At 31.4% G+C, this 27181-nt stretch overlaps 1 protein-coding gene across 1 annotated transcript; it reads right to left on the minus strand.

Annotated features, from left to right (window-relative positions):
• Window positions 1-11986: 11986 nt before the first annotated feature.
• On the minus strand, window positions 11987-16325 carry LOC124848937 (Mitochondrial import inner membrane translocase subunit Tim17/Tim22/Tim23 family protein). Its single transcript, XM_047326763.2, has 6 exons — window positions 15988-16325; window positions 15652-15767; window positions 12767-12893; window positions 12446-12594; window positions 12279-12341; window positions 11987-12201 (listed from the first exon to the last, which is right to left on the minus strand). The coding sequence occupies exons 1-6, from the start codon at window positions 16270-16272 to the stop codon at window positions 12162-12164; spliced, it is 780 nt and encodes a 259-aa protein (XP_047182719.1). The 5' UTR covers window positions 16273-16325; the 3' UTR covers window positions 11987-12161.
• Window positions 16326-27181: the final 10856 nt, after the last annotated feature.

A 27181-nucleotide genomic window follows, 5' to 3' on the forward strand; every position in this document is an offset into this window, starting at 1 on the left:
AATTCATCATTCTTATCATCAATGCTAATGTCACTCTCTAAATTACCTTGCAAGAAGGCCTATCCCTGATTACGAGTTCATACAATTCCTAGTATTCCTAGTAATTAGTTCTTAAAGTTCAGGAGCTTAAAGGCAACCAATATGCTATTGGGAGAAATTCCCCGGATCTAGACTTCCCCGTACGTTCCCGTATCGACAAAATCAATAATCATGGCAATGAATGAGTTAAACAAAGCAAGCATTAAGCAAAGAGGAAAATCCCTAACTAAAGATGAAAGAAAGCATATATCTTAAAATAAGATGTTAAAACAAATTCCATATATGAGAGTTTCACAAGACTACATTGATTCCCCAACAACAATACAAGGTTTAGTTCACCATATTCATGGTGAAACTAGATGAACAATAATGAAAGAATGAAAGATAAAACCCTAGAAAGAGGAGGAGGTAGCCTGAGCATCCAAGATCTTCCTTCAAGGGGTGGAAAAGAGAGTGTTTGCTTCGTCTCTGCCAAAGATACAAACCCTAGGACGTCCTAAAGCTTATATACTATTCTAAAATTACAGAAAATTAGGCCCAAGCCCAAAATAGTGCCGCTCAGCGGTAAGTGCGTGAGTTGTTTTCTTCCCCTCAGCGGCCAAATCACCCCTCAGCGGATCCAACGTGACTGCCTGAGTGCCGCTCAGCGGTAAACTGCCGCTGAGCGGCAATTGCGGCTTCTCCTTTTGCACTTTTTGATGTCTTTTCTGATTCCATCTCTATCCTTTTTCACTTCTTTCACCAAATTCACCTTAAAACCTGCACAAAAACACTGAAATCAAGCATAAACCTGTCCAGCTCTCTTATTTCTAAAAATATGACCAAAAGCATGATTTCAAGCTAGTTTCTAAGTGTTAAAGGTTGCTTTTAGTATCAATTTTAAGCATGAAAATAACAGTTTTTCAACTGTTATCAGTGTTGCTGGGACTAGCATTGGCATACGACAGTTCTTTGGGTCTTCCTCGCGTCCATCTTCATACGGATTAACTAAAGAGTATGAACAAAAGCGGAAGGAGGACATCATAAAAGAGATCACACAGGAGAACACAAAGAAGGTCCGGGCAGAGTTGTATGATGAAGTTGTTGAAATGGATGCGCACCAATTCCAGCAGCAGTTTGAGCATTATGGCAATCGTCTTGCGTCATCTCCTATAGCGAAACATGTTGTGCACCCTACAAGTAAACTTAATAATCATTTTTGTTTATTAATTTACTTTTTGTATAACCTAACATTTAATTTGACAGGTAGAAGCGACAAAGGAAGTTGTTCAGCTGCCGGTGCACTAGGGGACGACATGGACAACACTCATCCATGTCAGCTATATATTCTCTCTCCTACCGGGACCATGCTAGTGGCTCGTGGAACAGTCTATGAGGCAGCCACTGTAGTGCATGGTGTGAGCTAGCAGAAGATGAGGTCAAGGTCACGGTGGATGAAGTTGTCATACCATATGCCCTTCTTCTTGTGCCTACAGAGGAGTTTTTCACTGTGGCATAGGCATTTCAGTCCTTCGCCGCCTGGCCTAGACATTTAGTTGGTGTTGTATCTGACCCTCTGGTAAACACTCCTACTATATACTTCTCAATTTTAATATTTACTTTTTATGGACGTCAAAACATAACTATTTTTTCATGTAACAACAGATAAGTCAAGAGGTAAGTCATACACCGAAGAAGACTCATTTATTTGAGGACGACCCTCTTGATGCGTTAGACGAGCTTGTTAACATCATTGCAGATGCACCGTTGATTGTACCATGGGATTCTACTACATTTGGAAGAGATGTTGAGATCCTATTGTACTTGCATCAACAAGATGTTAGGGAGCTTACTTCGGGGAGAGAAGAAATTAATATTACACTCGCTCAGTTGTGGATGATGAACTTTTTTATATAAAATTGATTTATCAAGTTACTGATATCAGATCATTTCTTCATTTCAGGTATATGTTTGGTGTCAATAACAAGATGGGGTTCAATGATGTATATGGGTTCATTGACCCCTATATGACTCATGAAAGAAATAAATTTGATGAAATCCAAGCACACATCACCACCTTCTTTGCAATGGGGAAGGACATACATTTTCTTCCTTATATACTTGGGTAAGTGAAGTTTGTTAACTTTAAAGTTTCATTTATGAATTTTGGTATATAAGAATTAAGTTATTACCAATTTCAGACGTCATTGACAGCTACTTGTGATCTTCATACCGGAGAACATTGTTGTTTGGTTTTGTTCATTACATAAGTCTCCTCCTAGCCCTCTTAAACAAGTAGTAGATTGGTAAGAACCTTAATGTTTCAATTTTCTTTGTTATATAAATGTATGCTAAAGCAATTTTTTTTAATAGTTTTCTTGCAGCACATATGATGTTGTCTAGGAGATCTACTGCTACAGCTAAAAAACTTGTATGGATGACCCTTAAGGTTTGGTATTTTAGTCCATACTTTGTTACATTTTGTAACATTCCAAAGATGTTATTTAACATTTTATAATTATGATGATATATTGTAGTGTAATAGACAAAACGGGTCGTATGAGTATGGTTACTACGTCATGTATTGGATGATGACCACTATTCATGCACATTACACCAGTGGATGGGAAACGGTAATATTTAGGTTTGAATTTTATTTTCTCTATAGTTTAGATTTCATATACACTAATTGAAATCATTGTGTTTTATGTAGAGATTTAATATGACTACCCCAATTCCAGAGAAGTCACTTAAACTCGTGAGGAAAGCACTGGCTAAATATCTAATTCAACTATATAATAGTATGTAGTAGATATTAGGATATAGTAAGTTCTAAGTTTATGCTTCTAAGTTGTTTTATGCTTGTGTACATTATTATTAGTTTAACTTTGTACATTGGATTGATTTATGCTTCAAAGTTGATTTATGATTACATTGAATTGATTTATGCTTCTAAGAAGTTGATTTATGATTACATTGAATGCATTTATGTTTTAATATAATTTTTACTGAAAATATACGCTTATGGGTTGTTCTGGATGTAAAATTATATGCAGATATGTTTCTGTAGTTGGGAATGTTGTAGAAACAAACATGTTCTTAAAAAAAACAAGGGGATACGCCTCGGTTGTGAGCATAACTGAGACAGAAAAGCCTCTATGGCATCGGTTCAGGTCACAGCCGAGGTAGAAAGTCTGACGAAAAAGCAAAAATAAAAAATAAAAACACTTTACTACCTCGGTTCAGGTCTCAACCGAGACAGTAGAGGCCAACATACTGCCTTGGTTCAACAGGAACCGAGGCGTAAAGTCGTTCGAAAAAAATAAAAGAAACAAAAACCATATTGCTTCAATTACCTTTGAACCGAGGCAAAATCTTATCCTTTTATGTCTTGGTTCTGAACCGATGCATAAAAGGGTAGACTTTTTGCCTCGCCTGTATATGCCTCGATTCATAAACCGCTGCCTATAGGCGAAAATAACCTTTATCGTTTCTCATTACTACACTAGTGAAAACTCAATAAAATATTGATTTTATAAGACGTTTATATTGAAGAAAACTTTATAAAAATATTATAAAAATGAAATAAGACAATTAAATTAAAAAAACCATCACAAGATAATAGTTAAAATAAAAATAATTTTGTTCTCCATATGATTCTTCTAATTGGTCATGAATGTATAAGAAAAGGTAAAATTCAACGTTAAAAAAAGTTTATATAAATGCCCAAAACTAAAGTTAACTTTGGCAAACTAATAAAATACATTTACTAGCAATTTTTCGATGTTGAATTTTTTATTCAAAGATAAATATATTTAGGGAGGACTAAATTGGTTATTTATATCCATAAATTATTTGGATTTGCTAACGTGCTTTGCGTGGTTGCGAAATGCTTGGAGGTGCCAGTCTGTTGTGTCTCATTCACTATGCATAAGTCATCCAAACGTGACCTTTGGACTGCTCCAATGGCCATGCTTCGAAAGCCACACATCACCTACTTGTTACTTTACTCTTTTCCATTGGAGCAAATGAATATTAATTAGGCATAAAATGTATTTTCTGTCAAATCAAAATAAGGATAAATTTGTTAGAATAAATGATAAGAAAATACAAATAAAATTAGTTGGATTTAGATAATATACAGTTTTTAGAAAATTAATTTGAATAAGTTGTTATTTATTTAATATTAGTAGTTCTATGTTACTATAGTTGGCTATGGCATCAAATTAACAATATATCCAAACATTTATAACATAATAAACTATTTTATCGTATTTTTTAATTAAGTTGTTTATATCTTTTTGTTGTGTAACGTAATATTCAATTATATATCCGTTACTTATCTATTGCCTATAAATTACTATTGACAATTTATTGTGTTACAACACTCATTATTTCATAATTACTATAATCAATTTGTTGTTGTCTTATAACATTCAAAGATGTGTTTGATAGTATTGTATAGTATAAGGTTTTACAATATTTCTTTCAATAAATGGGTCTCTAGTGTTTATTTGAATGGAACTTTGGAGAGGTGATGTACGCATATTCCAGGGTATTATTACTTATGGATTCATATAGTTGATCTAACCCCATTCAGGCTACCTCCACCATCATTAATATAAAAATAGTGGATAACATCGCGTAATTTAGAAAAGTCAGCGTAAAAATTAAATAAAAGAATGTCGAATGAAATTCATCAAAGTTCGTGTAAATTGTCTTAAAAAATACATAATTAAATCCAAGTGCCCGCTTAACTTTACTCGCTGAAAAAAAAAACTATATAAAAGTAGCATGCGTCTAAAATAATTTAAGAAAATTTTTGTAGTATGTTGAAATTAATTTACGTATAAATTAATTTGTAGTATGAAATTTTTGAGTGGACTAATTTTAATTTATAAAATTATTTTATTTTATTTTATTTTAATGTGCATTAAAAAAACAATTAAATATAAGAAGAAATTTTAATATTCCATTGCTTAGTTTATCCAACATTCTCCTCCTCAAACTACTCTATCCTTCCTTGTTTTATTAATAATTGATTATTCTATTTTGACATTTGATTTGATATATACTTTTCTTCTAATTAATATATTTTTTTAATTAGATGTTTCTCTTATCACTTTATTATAAAAAAACACACTAAAAAATATTTAATTTTAGTAGGGTTTATTAACAAGAATTATAATAACTTCTAGTAGGAGATAAATAGTGGAGATTTTAGAAATCTTTAATAAATATTAAGGAATTCTTAAGAAACTCCTCTAAAATTTGGTAACTTGTAAATTTTTACCTTATTATATTTTATTTTTCATTTTTCCCTTTTTAATGATTTTTAAAATTTGTAATTTGACCATTCACATTTTTTTTTATTACGTTGTGTCTTCCATCATAAGAGGAAACAAAGATTTTCTCTCTTTCTCTGTGTGTTGGGTCTCTCATCCTACGCGAAAAAAGAAGTTTTCTCTCTTTCTATGCTTATTGTGACTCACATCCAACAAGGAAAAACAGGCTTTGTTCTTCCTCCCAACTATGCCAATTTGAAGCTTAGTATTCTCTTTCTCTTTCAATTTCATTTCAATCCGATTTTCAAGCTCCATTCCAATTGTGCGTGGCGTGATATGGTTGCATTGCCCTTTTTCGAATTTTATTAATTATCATTATTTTTATATGTTAGGAATCTGATCACGGAAGTGTTCAAGAAACAAATAATCAACCTCAAACACCATAATAAAATAATGTTATTTAATTTTTCTTTATGTCTAATTTTAGGAGTGGGAACAAGTGACATTGTAATGATTCTCTAATTTTAACTTTTTACACTTTATCGTTTACATTATTTGATAAGAGACTTTGATGCATTCTAAATTGGGGTTTCTATGCTGCACATTGAAATTTACAATAGGCCATTTCCTGATGGAAGAAGAGAGGTTGATGCATTCCGAATTCAACTTATTTTGGAATGTATTTTTTAGGTTTAATGTCTCGATAGGTCCCTATCTTTGTTCAGAATTTGAAATAGGTCCCTTTATTTTTTGGCGTCTCAATTGAGTCCTTATTTTTGTTAATTTGATGCAAATAAATTCTTTCCGTCAATTTCATCAAACGGCATTAATGAATGTGTGACGTGGCCTTACACGTGTCAATACTGTCCTTAGGCCACGTCACACATTCATTAACACCGTTTGATGAAATTGACGGAAAGGATTTATTTGCATCAAATTAACAAAAATAAGGACCCAATTGAGACGCCAAAAAATAAAAGAACCTATTTCAAATTCTGAACAAAAATAGAGACCTATTGAGACATTAAACCCATTTTTTAAATAAATTTCAGATTATAGAATCTATAAGATATTTTCAATTTTAAAAATACTTTTCGGTTCGAAACAAATATCACTTTGGAATGTAATTTTTTTAAATGAAAGTTGTATTGTATTCAAAAATACATATTTAATGATAAATTTAATGATGAATATTTTGAAATTAATGGATTTTAGGGAATTGTAGGAAGAAAAAAAGGGAGGTGCAGGAAGAAACAACCTTCGTTCCAGACTTGGGAGAGTTACTCCCTCCACCACTACACACTTCTCTTTGCACCTCCTTGTTCCTTTTTTTTTCCTTCAGTGATATTTAATTTCTGATTTTAACTTTTACCTGAAGTTTTGCCTCAAAGTATCTAAGTTAACTCGTCTTCAACCAATCCCCACCCTCAAGGGTTTACACTTCTTAACCTACCATGGCCTTCACCTTCCACAAACATGACAACCACTGTAATCTTCCATTGATGCACACTTTGCACAACCTCCACCATCGCGAAGCCAAATCGCAATTTACCCTACAGAAACCCAAAACCAGGCAACCCAATCTGAGATCGAACCAGGTTCGTTTCTCCTTTTCCAATCCACGTGAAACCTGCAAAGAGAAATCCAAACAAGAAACACAGAGCGTGCCTCTTTGGCAGCCATCACGCGAACCAGATTTGTGCATTCCTTTCCTCACGATTCAAATCTGCAAAGGAAAACCTAGAGAACACAAAATGTGAGACCTCTTCAAACCTCCATCCACACGAATCCACCACTTTCAAATCTAAGAAACTCCAATCGTTAATCTCATCCTTTGCCACGCATCCAATTCGCGAACATTGCAAATCATATTCGTCTTCTCCATTCGCACCTTACTTGTGTTCACCCAAAGCCTCTCGCATTCTCCATAGTGTCGCCGTCAATGGATCAATGGATAAACACTTTCACCAAATTGGGACACCCATTCGCTAATGCCTCCCTTGATCTGAAACAGGACAACCCTTAATACACCGTTTCTTCAAAGCCACACACTTAGCAGCAATGCAAGAAATTTCAGGATCACCGACCGAATCACTTCCACACAAAGCCAACCGCTCAAGATTCTGGCAATTAGATGCCAAGATTTACAAACTTGCCTTAGTAGGGTTAGTCCTAATTAGCACTAATTCAAGCAAATTAGGGCAACCTTTAGCAACAACTATCAACCCATCATCGCCAATTCGATTCGCCTTCCATCCATCAATGTGAAGCTTTCGCAAAAAATTTAAATAATAAACAAAAAATTAAATATTAAATATTAAAGAGAGAACCCTAAGGCCACAACGGAATTGAGACACCTAAGGCCACAACGGAATTGAGACATCTGTTTAGTCTTGAACGAATACCACGTCAAGGTCAAACGGATGTCTCAATTCCGTTGAGGCCTTCGCAGGCTCCATTGACGAAACAAACAGCAGTGAAAAGATGAACAGTAGGACGACGCTCTCCCAGACGCTAACCGCACCGCCAATGGAAGCAATGAAACCAAAAAAAGAAAACTGGAAAGAAGAAGAATAAACGAAAATAAAGGAAAAGAAGAAGAGATGAGATGAACTCAAATGAAAGTCGAAAGAGAAAAGAGAATCTGTGAGTCTTGGGAGTGGAGGTGTAGTGGCAGGGTGAATAAGTGAGGTAGAATCAGGGTTTTCAGATAAATTAAAAAATCTTAAATGGTAAACTTTTAACTTAAAGATAGTTTTAGAAATAAAAAAATTTGAAGAGAAGCAGAGAGTACTGTGTGGTGGTGGAGGGAGTAACTCTCCATACTTGGCTATAAGGAGCTTAATGGATTAGACAAATTTACTTAGCGAATGAGATTTGTCCAACGAGTATCAATTGGATAATTTTCTAATAAAATTGGTTCAAAATTTTTTATTCTACTCAACCAATTCTCTATGTTTTAATTATTGCTTCATATTGAGACTTTATAGGATAATTTTAATTGAATTGGTTATGATATTTGATACTTAATTATTTAAAGTCACATATTTGAGATGTCATTTTAATTCAATTTTGTATTCAATATATTAAATACATAATATATTACTGGAAAGAGATATCTTCATTTCATAAGACATACAATATTAAGTGGTTAAAAATTGAGAGAAAGTTGACACCACTACAACAAAACTTTAGTATACAATTATTTTTGTGCAATAAACTCACTCTAACCTAAGGAATCAAGATTTATAGGCTGATGTGCTTGAGATAGGTAAGTGTTAATATATGATATAGCATGTTTAATATGATTTTTTTCAAAATGTTTTTATTTGATATTCATTATGTTGGGCCTATTTTAAATTTAGAATCACATGCAAATATAAAACATTTTCAAATGAATCACATAATATTTGTGACAAGTTTTAAATATATTATGGTTATATACATTATTTGGATGGATCTAAGTTTTATGTTTTGTATTTATTATGAATGAATATTCTTCTTTTGAAATATTTGACGTTCTAAACCCTATGTTGAGTATAATACTTATGGATTATTATATTTATCCTCAATTCCTCTAATAAGAAATAATAAACCCGAGTCCTACACAGATTAAAAATAAAACATAGAAAATAATATATTACAAAGAAAAAAATAACAAGCGTTATACACTAGCCAAAGGTTGCTAAATATATCTTTTCTTTGTTATTTTAAGTGGATCTTGAAATAATCGAAATTATAACTTCCCAATTTAAAAGAATTATGAAGAAATTTTTTGTTATAAATGTAATTTTAATATGATTTTTTGAAAGTATTTATAATAGCTCGAGTTTTTAAAAAATAAAAAGAATGTTGTGATTTTGAAAATATGTGTCTTACACATTTTTTGAAACATAGAATAAGATGCAAGAAAATACTAATTATCTTCCTTCACGTTTTCTGTCTTTCTATCTATCTCGGTTGCGTGTTGCTCCCTCCACCACCACACCTTTCTCCCTCCACTTCCCATTTACTATTTTGCTCCTAAGTAAAAATTTTTTTAGGATTATTATTTTTTAATTTTACTTATTCACAACCTATTCCACTAATAAACTATTCTAGTCGCTGTGAGATACTACAAGTTGCAAAGGTTGGTGGTGGTGGAAAGAATTATCAAGCAGTCTCCCTCTCGTGGTGCAGTGTTGCTCTCGTGGTGCAGTGCGTGTGTTGCTTCCTCCAGGTGCGTATTCGAATAAACCTTCAAATAAAACCCTAAAATAAAAAAGGTAACCTTTAAACGGAGGTAACATCCTTCAACGGATGTCAACAGGTTACGTTTTTTATTTTAGGGTTTGTTTTATTAGTTTATTCTTTATTTTGGAAATATTTTAATAATTTAATTTAAATGTTTTGATTTATTATTTTTGAATATATTTTTAATGTACTTTAATAATGTAAGGAAAATGAAGAAGAAAGAAACGGAGGAGGAGAAGTGAAACGGAAAAGACAAATGAGGTTGCAGAGTAAAATGGAAGACAAATTGTTAAATGGAAATGAGAGATGGAAAGATTGGGTGCAGGGAGTAAAGTAGGAGAAGTAGGTTTGAAATAAATTAAAATAATAAAAGTAAAAAATTTTAATCTAAGGATATAATTGGAATTAAAAAAAATTGGGGAGGTGGAGGGAGAAAAGTGTGACGGTGGAGGTAGCAACACCCATCTCGGTTTACTATGATAAATATGATTTTCGAAATGAAATAATGAAACAAAGGCTATTACTTCTTGCACCTCCACAATTATTAACTGCATCCTCATAATAATAGAAAAAAACTTAAACATCTTTCACTATCATCAGTGTCTGGCTGTGACTTAGAAAACTCTTTCCAAAACATATTTAATGTATTTTAAAAAAAATTAAAAATTCATTTTGAAAAACATTATGTGTTCTAAAAAGTTTGGTTCGAAAATCCTATTCTGAAAAATTATTTTCAAAATACATTTGATATCTTCTAGAAATCGTATTCTAATTTTTTTTTGTTCCGAAATTCTATTCAAGAATTTTCATTTCAGAAATTTTATTTAATTTTTTTTTTTTGGAAAACTTGTTTCGGAAATTTCCATAACATGTATTCTGAAAATTAATTTTGCCTAAAATGGTTATTTTGAAAATTTGGGGTGCACGAAGAAATGTTCGGTGCCAAGAGTAAAATCCTAAAAAGGAAAACAGACTTAGGTCCACAACTTTGCTCTGTCCAGATTTTGGAATTGGGAGAAAAAAAATATATGCTTTTAAAATAAATTACCTTTATTTAATATCTTATGTGAATAGTTATAACTGTTAAGTAAGATATAATTATTTTTAATTAAAAGTTTAATAACCTAAAATTAAGAGTTGACTGTGATTTGATTCAACTTTATCCTATAATTATTGTTGTAATCAAAACAATCATAACCCTAAACTCTAAACATCACCTAATTTAAAATTGTGCATATATTTGTCCTTCTTCTTAAGTACTATATTTATTTTACTTCTTTAATAAGTATTACAAGAATGGACAACAGTAACCATTATCAATAGAAATATTCTATCAAACTTTTATACATTTTTGTTACAATTGATATACATAACGCATTTTATAACCCCTTATAAATATGAAATCCTCACAATTAGAAGATATAATTATAAAATCATGTAAAAGTAATATTTACTTCGAATATCTAAATAGACATTTCAGCCTTCATTCATTAATGTAAAAAGTGAGTGAAACTTGACCTTGAAATGAGTAGGCCAACAACACTAGATGGCATCATAGAATTCATTAATACAAGATTAACAAGGCATGTGGAAAAGTATATTTCGAGGTTTGGTCATAATTTATATTATAATGAATAAATTAGAAGATATTAGTAAGCAAATGTAGATTTAAATTGACATGTTAAGAATTAAATAGTGACCAATTAAATTAATGGATCGGTTTTTGAAGTTGAAAATTTCTTTGAAGATTGTAGAGTTAAGTTCCAATTTTGGCTCATTGCTTGTAGTTTAGTAAAACATTGGTGTTGCAAAATAACCATAAGAAGGAAAAATGGCTTTTTTCCTTACACGGGTAAAAATGAAAAGCAAATGCGGTTTATTTAGCAACAAGCAAGTGAATGATTATTGGGTATTCAAAGAGATTTTCTTGAATGTGTAGCTATAGTAGAGCAAAAGCATGTGATAAAAGTTTGTCGTTTTGTAAAAAGAAAACAACAAGTGTTCAAACTATAAATCAAATAACTATTATTATTAATTTTCATTTTACAATATATCTCTTTTTTCCCTTGCACTTTTATCTTTTTATTAAATGACTTAAAAATCAAACAAGCCTAAAAAATTACTTCCTTTATCCAAAATTTGGGATGAGGACGCTAACAGTTTTTAAAACATGGCTTCTTTTCCTATTAATAGATAACCAATAACACAGTTTTAATCTTTTGCCCAACCACCTGCGCTATTCCTTCACATGCACCCCCACCATTTTGTTATCGTATTAACTTTAGTTACAGAAAGAAAAAATGTACCGTTTGTTGGGTGGGTGGAAGAACTTATTTTCTTAAGGAATATATATATATATATGAATTGCGATATAGAAGGGTCTTCTTACCAGAGTTAACACATTCATGCTCCTTAGTTTTCACTTTGTTTGAACCCTTTTACGTTTCATGTGAACTGAAATAAACGACTGATTAGTTATCAAATTTTATCAAGTATACTGCAACAGCATTGGAACGTGAAGCTAAAAAAACAAAAAAGACAAAATTCATTTGCAACACAAACTTCCTTCCTAAGATCCATTTTCAATGGCTTTCAAAGTTCAAGGCAGCAAACTATTCATATCAATCAATGTCGGCTTCCTCGCTTCTCCTTGGGATCAAGGTCCCTGAAACCAAACTTCAGAACTTAGTATGAAGGCAAGGATACACTATTATATGACAAAACATTGAGCATAACTCCTACCTCTGAATGTGGTCAAGAATCAAAAGTCTTGGTCCAGGGGGAATCCTCACATCTCTGAGAGCACTGAAAGACATCATAGAGAAACAAAGGACTCATGCTCCAATAATGCCATTAAACAAAATATATGAAGAAAAGATAACACCTGACACGAAATTGAACTTCCCAACCTGTCTGTGAGTAAAGGCAAAGTATTGTCGTTTAACAAGCCTTTCTTAAAATTCTTCTCGTAACTCAGAAGGCCGAGATTGTTCAACATGTGTCTTGTTTTAGCATAGTGAATATCTTCAACCGGTGGTTGGGAAAACTTTTGTCCTATCTGCAAAATCAATGAATAGTTGAAGATATGTTATTAATGGGATACCAAATTATAAACCTGCATTACACAAAAATCCATGGATGCAGGCAAGAACACCTCACTCGAACATAAAGTCCAAGATTTTTTTATAAATGATACAACAAATAAACAAGACGGTTTCCTTCTTGCCTACCTGGAAAAGTCCACCTTGAACAAGTGCAAAGAAAAGTCCAGAAGTGACTGCGTTTGTTGCTTGATTTGGTGCACCCATGCCACTTACCAATGAAAACATGACCCCCGAACCAAAAGCTGCCGCCATGCTGCAATAAATTTAATGGATTCTCAAAAGTTAAGTATAATTGCTAAATAAGAAAGCACATTGGTTGTAATAAGGAAATATCAAACCAAGATACTGAGCTGACATCAATTAAAAAATGAACAAAAAGCTTTCACTTTGTATAACATATTCAATCACATATGATTCGTAAGAATTATGTGAGGCAATTCATTTTTACCCAGAAAGGAAGACCTTAAAAGATAAATTTTTACCCTTCAACGACATTCAACCCAGACACTGAGGCGAAATTTTAAAATTAGAATATATTTTGATGGCTCTGAGTTTACCTTCATTTGAGCAACATGGAAAGTTGACAGCTTTAAACCAACAGTTAGAATATCCAGAAAATATCTCATAATATCTTTAGAGTATATTTAATTTACACTTGGTAGGGTTCAGGAGTCTTATTCTATTAATGGTTTTGGGCATGTACTTCCCTCATTCTCCCAGGAAATTCAGGGTTAGGAGTCTTATTCTATTAGTGGTTTTGGGCGTGTACCTGTAAAAAGAATGATTAATTGTCCTCAGAATTTAGTATAAAAAGATCATGGATTACTTCACATTATGTCAGTCATATTATGAGTTTCTGTCCAGATTTATCTCCATCAAAATGCAATTTCTGTTTAGCTTACACAAAGAAACGCTTTGTTTGGTTGGGAGAGAATATGAAAAAAATAAAAAATAAAAAATAAAAAATTCAAAAAATAGGGTGACCTACAATATACTATTTCTCTTCTATTTTAATTGATCTGTTTATCTCTATATCTTTCTTTGTTTCCTATCAAATCAATCAAATTACACAACTTTTAAAACACTTATCTATTTCTCACATATTTCTACCTTACCAAACATCTAAATGTTTTTTTTTTAAATTTCTTACTTTTTCTCTTTTCACAACTTATTTCTTCTCTATTTCCATCATAACTATTTTTTCCCTCAACCAAACAGAGCATAGAAGTACAGATCTCATTCCGAAATAAAAATACTTTTACAAGGAAGATCACAGCTCAAGAGGAAGAAGACAAAAGATATTAATTAATTATATAAAACCTTTTCATAATTTTTCTCTATTTTTTAAATTTTAAAATGTTTTATTTATCCTACAGGAAATAATGTAATTATAGATCCTGTAGATAACTCATAATGTAACACGTAAGATCTCAGTAGACGAGGAAAACTACATATATAATTATACTTCATCGCACAAAACCTTTTATTCTACTATTTCTTTTACTTCTCTTAAATTTTCACAAAATATTTTCTTTTGATAAAAATAATTATATGAAGAAATACATTCCCTTCTTTGTTACCAGTAATAACTCTTATGAGGGCTGGAAGAAAGACATTGGAGCAAAGAAACAGATTTACATAAGGTTTATATTGAATTGGAAACAACATATAATTGAGTATCAAGAGAAGTGTTATAGGAAACTTTGAAAAAGAAAGATGTTCTGCGACTTACATCTAAGCTAATAAAAGGCATGCTATATGCTACTTGAGTAAGAACACCACGAAGTAAAACTAAGGACTTTCCGTTTGAGATAAGATCACATCAAAACTCAACTTTAAGTAGTTACTTGTTTGATCTATCCTTGATTGTACTTACCAAGGACATTCAGAAGAAAATATTATCCCTAAAAACATATTTTAGTGGATGATTTAGTTTTTAATAGAGAAATCAAGGAAACTGATTAACTCTAAACTTCAACTTTGGAGAAAATATTTGAAAATAAGGGGTTTTCTCTTCAAAGTAAGAAAGCACACAATTGCTTGAGGATGTCCTACATAGGATACAAGTGAGATGGTTAAAATGAATAAAGGGCGTCAAGGTTATTTGTGATTGCAAAAAATATATTCTGTGCCTATGGTAATGAATATTGGACTTCAAAGGATCAACAAGACAAAAAAGGAGGAAGCAACAGAAATATAAGAATACTAGGAGTAACAGAAATATATGAATGACAAAATAGATGTGTGACCACAAAAATTATTATACGTTGCCAAATGATTATATATGAAAAGATATTGATATGGAACCAATTGAAGAAAAAGAATACAAAGTCAGTAAAAAGGGTTTAGACATGTACAAAGAAGACCACTAAAACCACAAGTGTTGACAGCATATTGCATGATTTTTAGTATAGTGAAAAAGGAGAAAGGGATACAAAGAAGACGATCATTAGGAAGTTGTTTAAATGGATTTCATGATGAATAGTTACATTCTTGCCATTGTTTTTTTGTTCTTGTATAACTAAAACCAATAATTCATGAATACAGCAACATATAAACTTCATAACACTTTAGGAATAGAAAGAGAATATCCATATCAAACGTATTCCAGTTAAGTACTTGACACTAATCCAAAGAAATGAAGAGTACAAGCCTCCATGAATAGCCGGAACTGTTAAAGTGTCAATTTCCTTCTATCTTTAAAACAACAAATTACGCACAATAACAGTGTGATCAAAGTAAGATTTTATGGAGAAGCAGCTCGACCTTGAATTACTATCCATTTAAACAGTACTTCATCAATATCTACATTAGTATAATAATTCATAAATCAAAGACCATATGCTAAATACTTCAAGCCATGAATTGCACAGATAAATTATATTACAGAAAAATGTAGCAGCTTGAATTTAGAGCAAAAAAACGGGAAAGAATTTCACCTACAAAGCCGGATCCAGGATACAAAGATCACTAAGAAGGAAAAATTGTATCATTTGAGGCATAAAGCTCACCTGGACTGAACATCTTCCTTGCCCCTCAACCTTTTCAAGACACAGGAAATTCCAGCATTCACTCCCGTCATCACAGCAAAGTTCCGAGCCTGAATAAAAGGACCTCCAGCTAGAGCCTACATAATAATTAAAAAAAACAAAAAAATTACACTAAAAGTAGAATTAAGTAAATGAATAATCATAACCCTAAAATATTTTCCACTGAAGAATATCAATTAAAATTACCCTAATAGGTATAATAATAATAATGATAATAATAATAATAATAATAGTAGTAGTAGTAGTAGTAATAATAATTACAATAATAGAGAGGAAGTGAAGAGTAGAAAACAAAACCTGAGCTTGCTTAAGAGATGCCATGGCCTGAGGGTTGAGAGCGGCGTTGGGCGGAGGGGTGGGGAAAGCAGAGGGAGCATCGGCGGTGAGGGTTCCCATGAAGGCGCCGATGGCGGCGCCCTGGGCGGCGCTGGTGGTGGTGACGACGGCAGCCTCGACGGGGAGCGACTGCTTGGAGAGCCAGAGTTTGAAGCCATTTTCCAATTCCTTGAAACGTGCTTGGATTTGCTCTAAGGGATTCTGACTCTGAGACGCCACCATAATTCCTTGCTTCCCTTGTTCCATTCAAGGATATCGACTACTATTTCGTTTTTATTTTGATAACGTTCTCTTATACTCTCTATCACCGTCTTCTCACCCCTTTTATACTAAACATCAAAATTACCTACGCACCACTATGCTCCTTTTTTTTTCACCCTATTACTCAAACGGCGACCAACAACCCTCTCACTAATCAATTTCCTAATATTTTTATTAATCACACTAAATTACACTTTTCTCTTCGTTAATATCTAAATTATTAAATGTTTAAACTAAACTATAATTCCTAAAATAGCAATTATTTTGAAGTAAAGTAAATATATACTGAATAAAACACACAATTCTTTTTTTTTATAACATCTTTCGTACACATACTTTCTGTAATACAAATATCATAGTTCCACGTGAATGAGAACTAATGTACCGACCAACTTGATTATTTATTGAATTGAATTCTTAGAAGCCGCCAGTAGAAGTCGTAACATGTGATGATATTACAGTAACTTATTTGTCTGCATAAAATGGTTTTATTCTTATTAATATATTGGTTCACAAAATTTACGTTAGAAAATATTTTGTTATGCACGGTTAGTATTTTCTATAATCACTTAATTTTCAATTTAAATCAATTATTGAGACAGAAATAAGCCAAATTAACTCTAAATATTTTATTTTATTTTGGTTATCATGTGCATGGTATAATTGGGTTACTCTAATCCAATTTTTCACACAAATATATATATATATATATATATATATATATATGGAGAGAGCCTTTCACTTCTATGTTGGAACATTGAATTGCGTTAAATGTATTTTTTTTCTCTTATAAATTTGTTGAACTTACTTTGATACAAATGTTATTATGTTTTTGTTCTCAATTTTTATTTTATTTTTTTTCCTTCAACTTATTAATATTTCTTAAGTTATGGATGATGTTAAAGTGATATGTTAATAGTTAAGTATGACTATTAAATGTATTCGTATATTTTATTTAAATAAGCTTTTCATTATCAATAATTTATAGATTATTTTACTTCTCAACAATTTCTTTTACTATTTTAGGTTTTTTCTCTATAAAGAAATATTTTAATTGTATAGTTTATTGATATTTTTAAGTGATGAGTATATATATATATATATATATATATATATATATATATATATATATATATAAAAGAATCTAGAAAATTGTGTTTTATAATTGATACTATGTTTAAAATGTGAGATTCGTTTATTTTAATATTAAAAGTTTGAAGTATAAATAGAGTTTTTATAAACAAGTTTTATTATTTAAAAACACATAATTTTTCTAAAAACCTTATCTTAGAACTCTTTCTTTTCTCTCTAGGTTTTCTCATGACCCGTTCATCTATTTGAATATCGGAGACCGTTAGGATGATCTTTGAGACGAGCTCTCCACTTTTATTTGATTAGTTTCTCTAAGAGAATAAGTTGGTTTTCTGTCCTTTGTTGATCAATGGTCTTAATGGTGTGTTATGATTGTGTTTTTGTTGTTCATAAAGGTAGATAAAACTTGTGTGTTTGGAGGTGTTTTTACAATTCTTGAGCAGTTGGTTTGTCTTTCAGGTAAGGAAAGTTAATCGCACTATTTTTAACTTATAGATAACTTGTAATTTCTAGTTGCATGCTCATACAATTTTTGGTTTGTTTGTGTGATTGAGTTATATGATGAAATATGATGTGTGGAGTTAAGTTAGGATTTAATTTGGCTTACATTATTTGTATTTTGAGATTTGGTATGTTGTATAGTTGGTATTGTAATTGAGATTAATTGGGTCATTGAGTAGTGTACAATCTTATAATTGGTAAGTTTTAGCATTTGTGGTTGTTGCACTGATTTTGCATATTTGGAATGGCATAAGTTTGCAAAATTGTGTTATGCAGAATTATGTAAACTCACTGGAAGAGAATATACTAGTTGGACAAAGTTAAACTCAGAGAACTACTAAATTGGTAGTCGCTAGGCTAGAATAATCTCACTAGATGCAACCAAAGTTAGAGAGCTCACTGACTTGACATTCATGAGACGAGAATATACTCGTTGAGCGATGTCAAAGTCAAAGAGCTAGTGACTTGGTGGTAGATGGGTGAGAATAATATCATTGGACGCAAAAAGTTAGAGAGCTCACTAACTTAATACTAGTTGAGCGAGACAAATCTCGCTAAACGATTTTGGGAGAATTTAAGCTTGTGGATTCCAGTGATAATCTTTCTGGCCGAGCTATCTAGTCATTAGGCAAGTGTGTTTCAAGCGAGATTAACAAATTCTAACTTTATTTTTCTCATGTTTGCTTTTGGTATGTTGAAATGATGGTTGCTTTATGATGTTCATATGAGAATGATTGGTACTAATCCAAGGAGGATTATTTGTGGTTATCATAATGTATGTATATGAATTTTGTATTGAGAGTTATCATGTCACTCTAATAACTATCCAATCTCAAGTAGAAAATGGTGAAATATGTGGTGAGAGGAGTAATAGGTCATAATCTATGGGTTTTACCTTAATCAAAGATGTTAACAGACTAACCTTGTATGTGGTAGGATAAAACTTATTGGCAATGATTTTGCAAAATAATAAAGGTCACTACGAATGTATAACTTGTCAGAATATAATATCGATACATGTATTCGGATCATCGAGTCTAATATAAGTCTTTGTATTTGGTATGTTATGAATAATTTATATATAATAATCTTTTTCTTTTTAACAAATTCTAGTTATGTTAATTTAGTTATATGATCATTTGTATGCAATATATACTTATATATAATGACTTTGTACTAATTATATATTAGTCTTATTTGTTTATTGATTATCATACCTATTTTGTTTAATAATTTTATACTATTAAATGAAATTTATAATATATATATATATATATATATATATATATATATATATTAATTAAGTATGAATTTTATTTAATTATCAAAGTATATTTAATGAAAAGTATATCACTGTCAGGAGATTATAATAACTAAAAAATCACAATAGTTTTCATAAAATCCAAATCAATAATTTCTTTAATTAAATCATTTCAAAATTATGAACAATTTATTTTTTGCTAAGCAGATATGTTTTTATTTGAAGATATTGTTACACGGCCTTCTAATATTGACGAAATCCTAATGAATATTTTCCTTAGAATAACTTTTTTTTTCATGATTTAAAAAATATTTTAATGTTATTAAAACTTTTAATATGAAAGATTTGAAAAAAAACTAATGTTATTGTTCTGACCTATTATGATCCACCAATACTTTAAGTTAAATCAAATATTCATGTGTAATATGCATTTGTATTAGAATTTTTATAATACTTTACCATACTTATTAATGAAATATGTAATATATAGTAAATAACACTTTTATGATAACAATAACCTATAGTTTTTTATATTAATAATTTTTATACATATAATTTTAATTTTAATTCAAACTTAAAAAAGAACTATTTATCATACTTTTAAAAATTATATCACTATCGTACTCTATTTTCTAAAAGTAAATACATCAACATATTAAATATGTATTGTATCTAATATAAATATAATCCGTGCATCATAGATTCCATATATTTAAAAACTATTGATTAGATCTAACGTTAACGTGATAAGAGAGCAGATAATAATTTAGAAAAAAAGAATGGTTTAGTTGTTCATATTATCTAAGTTTGTCAACGTATTTGTAGCTTTTATCGAGCATTTGAAACTTGAATCCTACTAACATAGGTGTCAGATTTTTTGACTTTGACCAATTCAAACTTCGACAATTCCATATGCTTATTCATCTCATGCGAATTTTAACTACATGTATGGCTACAGGGTGCCGTCCTAATACTAAGAACATTTCCTCAATAGAAATTAGGTTTAATCCTTTAGTACATCCCTATTTATGTACGAATGTCTCAATTGGGTCCTCGTTTTTTAAAGTGTATCAAAATGGTCCTTAATTTTGAAAATTGATATCAATTGAGTCCTTTCCATTAAGTTGGGTGGACGGCGTTAAAAAAATTGATGAGTGGATGCTGAGATGACGAACGGACGCTCGTCCATCAGCGAACGAACGCTCGTCGACCACCGAACGAACGGTCGTCCAGTGTGGAACGAACGGTCGTCCAGCAGTAAGAGGTCGACGAGCGTTCGTTTTCTGGTGGACGAGCGTTAATTCTCTGGTGGACGAGCGTTCGTTCGCTGGTGGACGAGCGTTCGTTCGTCATCTCAGCATCCACTCATGAATTTTTTTAACGCCGTCCAGCCAACTTAACGGAAAGGACTCAATTGATATGAATTTTCAAAATTAAGGACCATTTTGATACACTTTAAAAAACGAGGATCCAATTGAGACATTCGTACATAAATAGGGATGTACTAAAGGATTAAACCTAGAAATTACTTTAAAAAATTGTTTATAATTAAAAGTATCATTTTAAAATAAGTCCCATATATATAACTTAAAAGAAAGATATTTATAAGCTAAAGAAAATTGTTTATCATTTTTTCAAATTTCAATAATTCATATACATGCATATCAATTGTTTCTACTGTGCATTTCATTAACATTTAAAGTTTCAACAATAATTTAATTCAATCTAATTCATAAATATTGATTTACTTTACACTCACTAGTACAAAAAAAAGTGTATAACGTCACGCGTTTAAGGTCGAACCACTGAATAGCCAACGTTAAAAATGAGCGGTGACACATTTTTTATGCAATTATTAAACGTAGTTTAGAATTGTAATTTGACGTAAAAGGATATAAAACGTTGAATGTCTTTTAAATTCGACGTCAAAAAGTTAGTGAATTCAATAAAAATTTGAGCGGGAGATTGAAAATTCATTCCCTTTATCTTAGCGCGCGATATCCTCTTCTTTTAAACTTTTCTCGAACGAAGTTTAACGATAGCATCAGATGTAATCTTTCTTTCATTTGATACAAATGCATATTAATTAATTACTTTATGTATCATTTTTGTTTGTTTTAACCGATTATTTTTATGCTCTTCTCCTTCATAGGCGCATTCTACTTTCTCTCACGAAACTTTATTCCGATGAACCCACTTTTTGAAGGTTAATTTTCGTTTTTATTTTGAAGAACTTATGTGTTGAACTTGTTTGTTATAAAATACCAAACACTGAAATTTGTTATTTTTTTGTTTTTCAGGTCTCATAGAGTTGTAAAAAAGATCAGAATTAATTAAAAAAACAAAAAAAATTGATTAACGTCGAATATTGACAAAATTCGATGTTAAGTTAACATCGTATATTAACAAAATTCGATGTTCATTTAATGTCGAATTTTTTAAAACGTCTCCTGATATGACGTCGTTCATGAATTCGTCCTTAAAAACCCAAAATATTCAACGTTGTATGCGATTTTTGTTCTAGTGACTTACTTATTTTTAGTTAAAAGTTCGGTTCAATTCAACTTATTATTCTTTCAAATAAGATATAATAAACATTTTATAAACATTATTATAAATTTTGATATCTTAACTATGTTGACACTACAAATGTCTATCAAATATTGCATAAAAATTATTAAAAAAAATACAAAATTATCTTAAACCAATTGGTAGATAAAACGCATCATAATCCATAAACAGAAACACCTTATTTTACTTAATTTAAATATATAAAAATTTTAGTAAAAAAATAAAAAACAATATTATTTATATATTTCCTATATTTATTCTAAGTCATACACATTAACTCCTTCATACACATTAACTCCTTGTTATTCTTCACTATACTATTATTTTATCACAAATTTGTGTGTTAGACTGAAAATTTCAACTTTGTTTTATCTTGACTTTCTACGTTCTTATGTTAGTATTGTTTTTTATGTTTATATGCTTGAAAAAGAATCAACGGTTGAACTTTTTTAGCTATAAACATTGTGAAATAGAAGACTTCTTTTAGATATTTACTAAGATATTGAAAAGACATATACTAAAAGATTATGAAAGAGATTTCTTAAATGAATAATATAAATTACTATCATGCCAATAGCTGACTTTTTTTGTTTGTACGTTTATTTTTCCGCATTTAATTTATATTTTATATGATGTGACATAAATATTAAGGAAGCTAATGGTGGCGTTTTTGAACCTCTGTTGCAGCTTATTGATTATTTAACTGAAAATAGACTAATGAAATTCATAGGCTTAAATTGAATTGACCTCGTTGGTTGAAAAAATGTTAATGATTATGTCAGGCTCAGAAGAATGTTAACAATGCGAAACCATACATAGGGATTTTAATACTTCATTCTAGATTGCTATAGTGTTGAATATTTTAACGTTATTGCCAACAATTTATGTTGTTTTTTCTTCGTGAGTTATTATAACAATATTTAAATATATTATTTAGAACCTTATATTTCATTCACAATATTATTCTGTATTAGAAATAATCATTTCAAAATATCACTTCTATTTCAAAACATTTTAAGATTTAATTCAAGATTTCCTCTCCAGTTTTAAAAAAATCCCATATCTCTAATAAAATATATTATTAATAACTTTTCCTTCTTTATTAACGCTTTCAATATATAGATTTTGATTTAGGGTTTGAAATATAATATTGAAAATTATTTTATTTCATATTATTATTTTATTCGGGACTAATAATGTTTGCACTTTAAAAAAAAAGTTGTCTACTCACTCTCACAAATCTAACTACATGTAAATAAAGAGAGAAAATGTTTATTTTTAGCTATGACATTGGTATAGGTTAATCATTCCAAAAACAATAACTAAGACTAGAGATCTTCTATCAAATGAACTTTCAACTTCTTATTAATTGAGAAAAATAATTTAACTTTTTAATACTTGTTAAATTCTGTTGTTTTAAACATATGTTTTTGCCGTACAGAACAAAAAATGAATAACAATAATTAAAAACAAATATATGTTTATTAATATCTAAAAGCTTCTACATTGTATTAAAGATTTAAAGATATGACACATACACAAAATAAACATGTGTCAACCATTAATTTTAAATTTAAATTTTGTTGCATTGAATCTTTTATCACTAACACAAAAAAGACACATCTATTTTAGATTAATTGTAATTTATTTTAGATTAATTGTAATTTATGAAGATGTAAATTTAATGTAAATTTATGTCTGCTAAAATTTCCAATGTAAATTTTTTTATGTTGAGTTATAATAAATGTAAATTTACATTTACAGACGAGTATTACAAACACTACAAGAAATTGTTTGATTACCGAAGGGTATTTACAGACGGCCTCACGGCCTTCGGTAAAAGTAATTTACCGACGGTCAGTTATAGTATTACCGAAGGTCTATGATCCCTCGGTATTGAATACAAAAATATCGCAAAATACAGGCGGCTTTTTACCGAAGGTCCTTAGGCCCTCGGTAATGAACTGGTGATTTTAAAAACCGAGGGTCCTAGGCCGCCGGTATGTTTGAGGGTGAATTAAAATCAAAACTTCTGATTTCCCTCTCCCATTTCGAGCTCGTCGACGAAAGCCTATTTCCCTCTCCCTGCGAATCATCTCCTCAGGCGCATTGTCTCTGTCGTCACGGTTGTCCGTCGAGCTCATCCTTCATTAGGTCGTGTTAGTGAGGCGGCGTGACAGTGGTTGTCGTTGACTGAGGCGACTGCCGTGGAGTAGGAGGGTTGGTGACTGAGGTGTCATCCTTCATTCGGTAGGTTTGGAGGTGTTTTTGAGGGATTCTCCGGGAAGGGTGTTGGTGGCCGGTGATTGGGGCATTTATTGCGGCTGCCGTGGAGTAGGGAGGGTGTTCCCGCTAGGATTGCCGCAAGGTTAGTGTTCTGTTCATTTGAATTTTAGGTTTGGGGCTTCCTCCTTAATTGATTTCTATTTGTTTTCGTGCTTCCAAATTCTTGCAATTCCTTGCAAGTCATTCTATATTGGATTGTGGTTGTGGCAACAGGGGTGGTGCTTCGTGGATAGCGTGAGGAGGGCATTGCGGTGGTGACGTGTTGTGGACGTTGCTTTAACTGGTGGTGTAGTTGGGCTGGGTCTGCCATTGCAGAGGGTGCTGTGGAGCTTTTTATCAGGTTTGCTATCTTCCACCGCTGTAGTTAACTGCATTTAGAAGTTCCTCTTTTAGTGTTGGATAATAGCATGATTTTTCGTTATTTATGTTCTTGGAAGAATTTAAACATCATATCAAAATGTAACAGAAGATTTATGCACAAAATTGTTTGTTTGTTTTTGTCGAACACCATCAAATATAGTTAGCTTCTACTTCTTGATTTGATATGAAACTGTACATCAGTATGTCAAAACTAAGTATTGGATTTTGTGGTTGTTTTATATGACTTCCTTTTGTGCATGGACTTATGCACAAGATATCATGAGTGCATCAACTTATCCCCATCTACAATAGGGCAGCTTAAAACCGGGCAGGTTGGATTGACTCCCGTTTGTTTTGTGGCTTGGAGAGACCATGCCACTTATTTTATGGTGGGTTAGGTTAGAAGATCATCTCATGTTTTATTGCGATTCTCTTATGAAGCTTTCTGTAGATAGTAAAATTAATATTAGACTCCAGTGTGGCAGAAGGTTATGACACTATATTAGATTATCCCTTATATAAACGTAGAACTAAGAAAATAAAATAACAGAAATTATTGAGATAGTTAGAGTAAAAGAGATAGTGGAAGATTATTTAAACTTTGAGGGATCATAAAATCTATTAACCAGGGAAATAACAGTGCTCTTTCCACAGCCACTGCTACCAACCAATGCTACTGTTTTTCCAGCTGGAATGGACAAGGACAGTCCTTGAAGGATTGATTTGTCTGGGCGTGATGGGTAGGAAAAGTGAACATCTTGAAAGTCAATGTCACCTTTGATTCTGCTAGGCATCTTCCCTTCTGATTCATTACTTATTAGAGGCTTTGTTTGGATCACATCCCCCTGCTCATTGCCCTCCAACCAAATTGTTTTTCTGCAGAGAACTCCATCCAAGAGCAGCATCCAGCATCTGTGTAACGTCCAGAACCTCCTTGGACGTGGCTGGTGTGTGCTCTGCTGCCATGCATTTCCACGGGTTTGCCTTACTTCAGCAAAAGAAAACAAAGCTGGTGGCTCCCAATTTTAATTCCAACTCTGTTGATTGTTTGCTCCTTCATGGGCCCTAGGCCATAACCTTCCCTTCCCATCTCCATCATTACATTATGGATTACCTTTTCTCTCTGTTTCTTGTTTCAAGAACACAGGCAAGCATAACCTTTATCAATGTCTATAATATCTCAGCTCATTTCACATGATTTCTCGTTGCTAGTTTTTTATATTACCTTTACTCATCTCTCATTATTATATGTGGTACCACCTCAAATACCAACTTAAACAAAGCAGGCACTTCGTATATAATGCTGAACATCCAAATCTGTAATGCATTTCTCCCAAACCTTTTCTTCCCTTTCCTTTACCAAATATTGAACATCGGTTTCTGTTATCAATATGTAAAATCAAACACCTTTTCTATATATCCCGGACGCCAAACCTCCTTTCCTACTTTATCGCCATTCTGCATGTGATTCTACAACCTAATTATCTAACCTAGCACCTCTATATAAATAACATGTAAAGGCAGTAAAAAATTATGGCCCAGAATCAACCAGAGACCTTATTTATTGGTCTTACTACCAAAATTTCTAGACAGTTGCTTTTATAATGTCTTACTTCACCAATTATTGATCTAAAATCAAACAGGGATCGATGTAGATGTAGTGTATGTACAGACATATTGGTAGCTATGCTAGGGGTGTTCAATTATTTTTCTCACTACATATACTACTTTTTGTTCATTTTGTGATGCTTCTGGCCTTATCTCTCTACTGGGTTTATGGTAATATACTGATTCGTGATACAATTTCCCATCAACAGCCACCTGAAGAAACAACTCTGCTATAAGTAAAAATAGACATCATCTGATTTGGTTTAAGGTAGTTAAGTTTTTCATTATGCTTTTATGGTCACTCTTTTTCTGGGGTATATCTTGGGATACCAAGTGTCCAGACCTATGAATGTGTGCATTTGACTTTCATCCAATTATAAACAAATATCTTCAATTTTTTTTATTTTATCTTCTCTAGTATTATATGTTTTATTTGAATCTAGTGTCTCCTATTTTTAGTATTTCAATTGCAAATTTTCCATTTTATTATTTAGATGTTTTAAAATTATAGCATTTATGTTTTTATATGATGATGATGGTCTATTATTTTTATATGCCAGAGTGTGAGATGCGTTATTCGCTGTTATTTCTGGCTCTTTCAATTCATTTCTTTTCCCCTTTTTAAACAAATACTGCTATGATATTAAATATTGGAAAATTAATTTATGTTTCTAGTGGTACTTCCACGTTTTATAAGATTAAGCTAATGATTTTTGCAAAGTGAATTTGGTTTTAAAATAAGCACTGAGAACGTATCTACTGCTAATTTAATTTAAAGCCTGTTATGATATTAATCTTATAAAATTTAAGTGCATAGATTCTTAACTGTTCATTTCTACTACTTACAATTGTTTTAGAGAAATATTTATCAATGGGAAGATCTCAAGATCACTAACAACATTATATATACCTTTTCAATTGGGTACACCGTTTTCTTGCAAACAACACACTTTTCCTGAGTTCCAGAAAACAATCTTGAAACCTTGTTGTTTTGGACCTGTGGATTTCCCAGAGACAATACAGAGGGAATTACTTTTTTTTACTAGTAGCAATTGCATTTTTCTGTAATCCTAAAGATAGAAAGATTTTTTTTGTGTGTATTAAGAATGTGTAAAAACCTGATCAGCAGATCTTTCGACTCTAGCAATTCTTGGAATACCTTCAAGCATGAATTATAAAGTCAGATGAAAAGAGAACAGAATAACTTCAAAATAG

Source organism: Vigna umbellata, chromosome 2, assembly GCF_029865625.1.
Source record: "Vigna umbellata cultivar VRB3 chromosome 2, Vumbellata_1.0, whole genome shotgun sequence".
Taxonomy (NCBI): domain Eukaryota; kingdom Viridiplantae; phylum Streptophyta; class Magnoliopsida; order Fabales; family Fabaceae; genus Vigna; species Vigna umbellata.